General features: G+C 38.3%; 1 protein-coding gene across 1 annotated transcript in view; it reads right to left on the bottom strand.

Moving 5' to 3' along the window:
• Window positions 1–3,853: 3,853 nt before the first annotated feature.
• Window positions 3,854–9,118, bottom strand: part of ULK4 (unc-51 like kinase 4) — a gene marked incomplete at its 3' end in the record, with an annotated part of 93,047 nt that continues 87,782 nt past the window's right edge. Inside the window, exon 29 of the mRNA XM_015410461.1 lies at window positions 3,854–3,946. Coding sequence (XP_015265947.1) covers window positions 3,854–3,946 — 93 coding nt within the window. The remainder of the gene's footprint in view (window positions 3,947–9,118) is intronic.

Below are 9,118 nucleotides of genomic sequence, written 5' to 3'. Positions count from 1 at the left end.
CTGATTACATGTGCATTTCACTTTGTTGAAGTCTCCTTTTGGATTTACTTTTGCAGGTAATTCAGCTCACAGTTGTGTCTTGTTGTCCCTTGCTATTTTTTGCTGTGTGCTGTACTGTTTGTTGTTGATTGCTCTTATGTTTGGTCACAGGAGTGGCGGAGACAGAACAATGTGCCGTACTTCTTTACACAATGCACAAATGACTCATATTTATCACCAGAAGATGTGATAATCTGTATCATTTTAGATAGTGCAGAAACAGGATTAAGCAAATTTATGATAGCTAAATGGAACCTTCAATGATTTATGCTAGAGATGAAGGCCATCCCTGGCATGCTTGTGAGGTTCTCAGCACAGGTCTGTAGCTATGGGATCATTTGGAGGGAACACTCCCCTGTCATGCCCCACCTTGGAATTTTCAGCTTTCATTTATACCAAGTAAGCCTCTAGTTCTTTTCTTTACAGAGATATGAGGGAAAATATACAAGCAGCTTTTGTCTTGATTGCCTGAAAACGGTGGAATGGCACTTGCAAGACGGATGAAGCTGAGCTAACGAAGCCCTTAATAGCCAAACATTTTCATCTGCTCTGTCCCATCATATTTTTCCCTGGCTCCTTTACTACTTTTTTGTCCTTGTCTTCTTCGGTGTGCATAGTACTAAATTATTTATTGGGTAGAAAACTGGAGTGACATTTATACTACTGTCTGGTGGTCTCCCTCTGTTTGCAGTAGGAAATTTACCTCAGGAGTAGGGGAGGCTATGGGATGGGGAGCAGAATAAATGCCCAGTTTCCTTTTAGCCTACTGTTTGGTTTCAACCATTAATTGTAAACCACCTTTGCTTGTGTAAAGGAAGGTATGTCATTGAGCAGAACGCCTTTACTGACCAATGAAGAACCCCATCAAGCACTTGTTCCCCACCACTACCCAACATCTGCAATTAGGGCCAAACAACTGAAGAGGCATATTGTTCAGGCAAGTTTAAACTTCAGAGCATTTCACTGCAGAAGAATAAAGCCCACGGAAAGATCTATATAGATGTACATAAGAATAATTAGTTCTTGAAATGCAGACACAGCAAACACTGCACATGTTCAGTGTTGCTTTTCTATCACTCCACAGTAATCATATACATCTATATACCTAGTACAAGAGGATAATTTCTAGGTTGTAGCAAGATATCTGCAAGGAGGTGTAACTTAGAAACCTCCCATTTGTTAACTAAGATGCTGTTTAAATTCTCTTTTCCATCCCCCAGCCTTCCAAACAGTTTTGAATCCTACCCCAAATTCTTTTATCCTGCAGCATCATTTGAGAGAACATAAATACATTAATTAGATCAATAAAGAATTCAAAGTATGATCATTATCAAATCTTTTCTCTGGATACCTGATAATGTGCTATACTGTAGATATATGGCTTCTTCTAAGACTTCTATCCCTGCTTGTGATAAACTTGAGATGGGAGGCAGAAACTGACATTGCAAACTCAACTACATTTTACATTTAATTTTCATGTTATTTCATGTTATTTTGATGTCTTTTTACTCAGATAACTAGCCCTTCTCTTTAAAGCTGCATGAAACCACATGACACATATCTAGTGGTGCATGGAAATTATTACTATTAACATACCAACTCAATGTGATATCACCAGGGCCCACTCTATGGTATCACTGGATCTCACCCATGAGAGCATCAGCTTCCACTCTATGGGTTTCAGAGTTCAGAATGATGGGGAACTGGCAAACCTAGTAACCCACCCCCTCACTGAAGTCATGCCCTCTCACCATAAAATTTCTTGCTACATGCTGTCTCAATGGCATCTCAGGTCACCAGTACTAGCAAACAAAACAGTGGACTAGACTGACCCACATCTGATCACACAAGTCAACTCTTGTGTTCTTATAAAGAATTATTCCATGAGATAATAAAGAAGGTTCTACAGCATGGGATGCAAAGCTATGAATACACTGAAACTCCTCAATATGACTGTACTTTATATCACAAAGTGCAAAAATTAATCCCAGGGACTGAATTTATAACACACATACCCTATATATCTATATTATATATATGCCAAGGCTCAGAAATAGAAGGGACTCCTCAGGAGAAAAGGAGCCTCATGTAGCCAGCCTTGAATTAATAGAAGTTGACCTGCAAGAGAATGAGGTGCAGGCTTGTCAAGATTCACAGCCAACAGCTGGTGCAGAGCCACCAACACTCTCCAGCCCGCATTCAGCAGATGAACCTCAGTTAGCCGTTCCCAGCCCACCAGTATCTCCTACTTCCTTAGAGCACCACAGACAGAAGCTGATAACAGAACTACAGGCAAGAAGGCAGAGTGCATGCCTCCTGGTCCAATGCCAGCTGCAATGATGAGTAGTTGCAGGATTACTTCTGAGTAGCTAGCTGCAAGCACGACACTTAGACATGGGGCTATAAAAACCAGCCAAGAGAGGCTGTTAGGTAGGGATGCAATGTGTACGATAGATGTTAAGCCGCCGACTCGCCTAATTCTTGGAAGCCTGACCTTGGACTGAATGACCGCACCCTGCTTGACTTCTGAAACTTGGTACTCAGAGCCTGCAAGTCAGTACAGTATGTGTGTTATAAATTCAGTCCTATATACACACATACACACACTATATCTATATACGCTATATATCTATATCATGTTATATGTTTTATAAATTCAGTCCTTGTTTGTGTGTAATTATATGTATGTATGTTTATATTACATATAAACACACCTTCGGCTATCAGCTTGTTCTTCTCGTCTTCCTCTAAGAATACAATTATTCACACCTCTGACTTCACTGTTCTACCAGCACCTATCAATTTTATTCTTCACACTCCAAAACAGATTGTCTTGATAGGCTGGACAAACCTATTCTAAGTACACACACTAACAATCACCACAATGAGCCAATTATTAAGTTAGAAGAGTAGAGCGAAGAATGATAGTAGCAATTCCATGTTCCTAGAAATAATCAGTATCTAAATTGCTACTGCTGCCATTATGTTGGAAGGACAAAGACAATCATGTGCACAGATGAGCAAACAAACAGCCTCATCTGTTTGCAAACTATTAATTATGAATCCTAAACCTACTATATCATATGCTTGCCCAGTATTGACACTAATTATACAGAAGATCTACATGCAAGGGTGGACTCGGGTGCCTATGTGTACTGTATTTGTCAGTTCAGACTGACTGAGAACCGGGAAGCCAATTAGGTAGGGAAGCAAGAGGCTAGCAGAAGCCTCTTACTTGTTTATTTTAAATATTTGTGTTGGAGTGAGCGACTCAGCATGCCTGGACATTGGGGGGGTGCTACATCACTCTAAGGGTGTATAAGTGTTATTTCCTTGAATGGGATGCCTTCCTTGGTCTTAACCTGGGAGCTGCCCTCTGACCCCTCCTCTCTCTCTCGCTTTGTCCTATCACTCACTCAATATGGCCTTCCATGGAGACGCATGTCTCTGCAGGTCTCTCCTGTAGATACAATGCCCTCATACTCCCACACACGATGCTAGGCAAGCTGGCCATTTGTGATACGGAAAGTACTCTTTAGATTAGGCTACTTTCTCTTCTTTTGACTGCAGCCTGAATGTGAACTGGATCGATCTGAATAAATATAAATTTATGTTTTTTGCAATATACTTCTTGGGAGATTTTTTTACTGCACTCAGTATCATGCTTCTATGACTGAGCAAAGCTCTGCTATATTAACCAAATATCCCAATAATTTGTATGCTGCCTCTCTCAAGCTCAAGGTGGCTTTTTGTGAACCTAAATACTAAAAAGTCTCTGCATTCAGCAAACAAAATGTGTGAAGGAACACGTTACCTTGTCACAACTGGGCTGTATTCAGTCAGGGCAACTAACAGCTTCAGAGCATAAGCTGGTACTGGGTCAGGAGCCATTAGAATTTGTTCAAATCTGGGGCAAAAGAAAATACAACTATTTCAGTTACAATTTTCCATTAAAATAATGAAATAATGTTAACACAAATACATGTATAAAGTTCATCTCTCTTATTTTCTAAAGGACCCATATTGCCAATATGTGGTACAGAAGTTATGGTATCAAAAACACCACTAAGTTGTCCTACTGCCCAGTATATTTTGGTTGCCTTAATACAATTATTTCATTTTCTGGGCCATAACATAATACCAGTCAAGAATGTTGAGAGAATATGAGGTTCCCCCATAGGTAGCTATAAAAAACAAAGTTCAGATATAGTGCTCTTTCCTTTCCTACAGCCATGACCAAGGAACCAAGAGCGTTATCCCCTTACATAGCAATAAGAGTACCAAAGCAGCCGCATGATTTTCTGTTGTCACATATTTTTGAAGAGGGGGAAGGAGAACAACTTTGTTGCAGTGCCTTGGGGGGCACAGACCTGTTACTATTTCTGAATCCCACAGTTTTTTTAATATAGTATTCTTTAAATCTCCCAGTCACAGAGTGAGAGGACAGCGAAGTCTGTCCACGTATTGACAGCTCCTCTTCATAGTACCAGCACAACTGTACTCATCCAGTAATTGTGGGCTAAGTTACAAAACTGCTGCTGCAATCTTCTTTTCAGTTGTTTACTGTAGTGTGGTTTTACATTCAAGAAGTTCTACTCAAGTCACAAAATCTAGCAATATTTTTTGCTAAAGAACTCATACCTCCACAAACTATTACATCTTTTTAAAAAGGAAGCTGTTTTTGAGTGAGCAATTAAAGCAGGTTGAGTGGCTATTCTCCAGGTTGCAGGAGGACACAGAAGAAAGTGTTGGTTCATTCTCTCAAGGATTAGAAGCTTTGAACTGGAAAGAATCAGTTTTAATATTGCACACGTGACCACCTCCTTCATTTTACGCTTTGAAACTGCTGTGCAAGAAAAATAGCTTAATTTCCTTGTTCTTTCTCTCCCCAGGGGCAGGGGCTTGATGCTCAGCAGTATACTGGGTAATTAGTCATCATGATGCTTCCCTTAATACCAACCTCTCCCTTACTCATTCTGCTGTGTTCTTTACAAGCTAGGAAGCAACTCTAAATAGACAGGTAATCTTTTGCCTCAAGACATAGAAGATCTCAACTTGTATAGTTTTCTTTGTTTTATGTTTGGTAAATCAGTTATTTTTTTGTTTTTATACTTTTCCAGAAGCAATGCAATAGAAGGCAACAATTTTTTGCAAAATTAACTTCTCTTTCTTGCTTTTCAAACTTTTTTTGAACACAGTGGTTCTCTTAGGTTTTACTACCCATGTTTCTAGGCTGCTTTCCAGGACAGCTCCTGAAGTCATTTACAGAAACATTATCAATCAAATATACATGAAAAGAACAAAGATATATATAAACAATTATTCAGTACAAAGAGGGTGGCAATATCAGATATCTCTAATGGGCCAAATAAATGCCCTTAAGAAGGGCAAAGGAGGATTATCAAGGAGGAAGGATAACATGTTTGCAACATTCTGCTTACTCTTACTGGTTTCTTCACAGAGCTATAAAATACTGTGGTTGATACAGAGGTGTTTTGGGAGATTTCCCTTACATCAAAAAGACTACTCTAGCTGTGTGGACTATGTAGATTATTCACCTGTTTTATGTACTCCAAAATCTGGTCATATAATGTTCCCAAACTTTTGGGGACCACTGCCCCCTTGCTTCCATAAATTCATCCCCAGTGTTCCCTGCCCTACCCTATAGAAAGCATTATTCATAATATAGAAAGCATTATTCATAATATAGAAAGCATTATTCAGAATATCAATTTGCACAACTCATGATAACAATAAAACACTAACAATTAAATGCACATTTATTCAAAATCAATTTAAAAATTATGTTTAATTTATTCAACAAAATTGATCAAGTGATACCAGCTTTTCAAAGTATGATAGTCATTTAGCAAGAATCTTAGATGCTACATTGAGTAACTACTTCAATGTTAAGAAAATGCTTAATGTGATGGATGGGCTTGATGAAGTGGTACCAGTTTCCCAATGTCTGGTTTAAAGTCACTTAGCAGGTATGGTAAAACTGGGCATCTCCTGGGCGACCTGTACTGCTGCAGCCCACAGCCAGCTGGGAAAAAGGGTCTAGAATCCATTGGTACCTTCCCCCAAGCACACACAGGACTCTCCAACCAGTTTAGCAAGACATTTATTCAGTCTGTCTGTCAAACAGTGCAAGGAAATAATTAATAGCACTTTTCCTGACTCATGGCTCAGAAGTTGCCCTTGTTACTCAATCTGCCATCCCCCCAACAAGCTTCTTCCTGTTACTTTTAAGCCTTGCCTTAATAATCACCCTGGCTTGGCTGACCTGCTGCCACACCTATTCCCAGCTGCTGCTAATGGCTGCCAGCTCAGCCTGTCTCTAGGGTTCATCTTTCCTTTACTCAGCAAGTTTCTCAGAGTTGCTGGAGTGCCCTTCTGCTTCTAACTGTGCCTCAGGGCTTTCCTCACAAAGAGCACCTCCTGGCCTCTGGTAAGTGGGATCCCTCTCTAGCCTTTCCGTGTCGGACACTTAAATCAACATGTTTAGTAATTTGGAGTTGATTACTTTGCTTGGAGAGAAGTTGGATGACCACACTAAAACCATGTCCCACCAAATATGATGTTGGAAATGCAACAAGGAGCTTCTTTAACCACTGTCAGTACTGCAAAATAGCAATCAGAAATTTCCCTCTGTAACCAAAACTCTTAGTACGATTCTTAAACTTTGGCTTCCGCTCAATGTCATTTTATAGCTTGGTTTGTTCTTCCTCTACTTATCCCAGCTTAGTATCTGAAAACAGATTTATCACCCAATTTGGCATTTCCACCAAAAGAAGATCCTCAAATTGCTCAGACATATCTTCATGCAGCATCTCCAAATGGGCACAAAATACTTGCAGATCATCTTGAATCCCACTTTTCACTTCTAGTTCAGACAGGCTTGGAAATTGGTATAGCTCATTATGACCTATATCATGTTCGACTAGAGCTAACTTTGAAATAAATGTAGAAATGACAGAATTGGCTCTAATAAGATTGACCTCAGTTCCTTGCAACTGTAAATTCACTTATGAACTTCTAAACTTATGAGGGCCATATCATATAAGGAGAACATACTTAAGATGTTTTATAGATGGCACTGGTCGCCAGAAAAAATAGCAAAATGTTATAACAATAATGTCAATAAATGTTGGAAATGCAAAAGAATGATTGGTACATTTTACCACATGTGGTGGTGTTAAAGCTCAAAAATATTGGCGTAAAATTCAGAAAATAATCTATGAAATTACTGATGTAAATCTGAAAATGGAACCACAGTGCTATTTGTTGAATATGTTCCCAGAAAATTTAAAGCATTGTGACATATTTCATGATAATGATAGTAACATCTGCTAGAATGTTATGGGCAAAATACTGGAAATCTGATAAAGTTCCATGAGGGCTGACTAACAAACTGTTAAACTTGGCAGAGATGGACAAAATGAGTGTAATAATGCAGGGCAAAGATGAGCATATTTTTCTAAAGAGATGGGTGAGGGTATATAACTGGATAGAAAACAAGACAGAAAGACAGACCCAAACTGTATTAAAATATGAGATATTTATGTTTGTTTATACTTTGAAAACCAATAAATAAGCTATTAAAAATTGCCACAATTTGTCCTTATATTATGGGATTTTTTATTATTTATAACCTAAATTTCCCCTCAATTAGCAAAATTCTTCCTTCTACCCCCCTAATTTTTTCCTTAAAAAACATTTTTCCCCTTTTTGGAAATAGTTATTGAGAAGTTTAAAACCCTTTTATAACCTAGATATTAATATTTGGCAGGCTATGACAAAACCTCTGTTTTTTAACTTTTTACAATTTGTTTTAAATATATTTTACATTTTTTAAAATTATAATAGTTTTATAATGTGATTTTACCATGTATATTTTGAATTGTTAGCCACCTTGGTGGCACATAAGAAGAGAAAGGTGGGAAATAAATTTTGAAAATAAATAAAATACATAAAGCTAAAAAGTACACTTCATAATCAACACGTTTCAGTAACTGAGAACACAAGAAAACAAATACCACACTCGGTACTATTATGCTAAGGACTTACTAGCAAAAACTTGAAAAATGACAAGAGAGAAAAACACACACAGTGACAACAGTTTCTCACAATGTAGTATACTGGTCTGACTAGAGTTCTGGCGGTGTATTTACTAAAAATTCCAATAAGTTTCACCAGATTTCAGCACTGTGCAGGGGCACAAACTTGAAGTGCTATTTGCCAGCATGGTCAATCATAAAAAAGTGAACAATGTGGTCAAAGGTGCCCACCTCCACTGCCCTCCTGCAGCCCCTATGTAATCCCACCCCCAGGGAGGTGGTACCACCCACTTTGGGAATCATTGTTCTAAAGGGTATGTGCAGGACTTAGCATCATAAGTATCCTAGGGAAGAACTATGTTGAACAGTTCTCACTTAAAAACAGTGAAATAGCGAAGGGTTAAGGAAAACGTTGGTTTACTGGTTATATATAGAGAGACAAACCACCAAAAGTTGCTAGGTAAATCCCAAAGCTCATTTCTTTAAGCAAGTAATACATCAACTTGCTCAAAATGTGGTAAAGTTCAAAATGCTGAGTAGACATCTGTTTTTCTCCGATTTTTCTAAAAAGCTAGGGTTCAGCGTACTGAACAATTTGCCTTTTCTAAAAAAAGAAAAAAAAGATCATCCACGTTATCACATAACCCATCTGTTTCTAGAACAGGTTAGAACCAAGCCAAAAAGATTTTCTGGTTGTGACTTGCTGATGGAATGTTCTCAGTAGTGTAGCCACCTTTCTGATCTTGATCAGAGATAATAAATATCAGTTAAACTCCATATATAAAAGTCAATATTTATCTGTGAAAGCAATCTCACAGTACTGCAACAGATGTATATTTTCCCATGCTTTATCATGTCGTATCTCAGTGAAACATATTTGAGCAAGGAAACATTTTTGTATTCAGAATTAAGATGACAGATAAAAATCAATTGCTCATCTTACAGCCCAATCTCATGCCTTTATGTTCAAAGGCATGCACTGCTCAGCTCCCTTACTCTGAAGTAAGAACATAAGAACA

This window comes from Gekko japonicus, unplaced genomic scaffold, assembly GCF_001447785.1.
Source record: "Gekko japonicus isolate JY-2015 unplaced genomic scaffold, Gekko_japonicus_V1.1 scaffold2102, whole genome shotgun sequence".
Taxonomy (NCBI): Eukaryota; Metazoa; Chordata; class Lepidosauria; order Squamata; family Gekkonidae; genus Gekko; species Gekko japonicus.
This window is presented reverse-complemented; position numbering and strand designations above follow the sequence as displayed.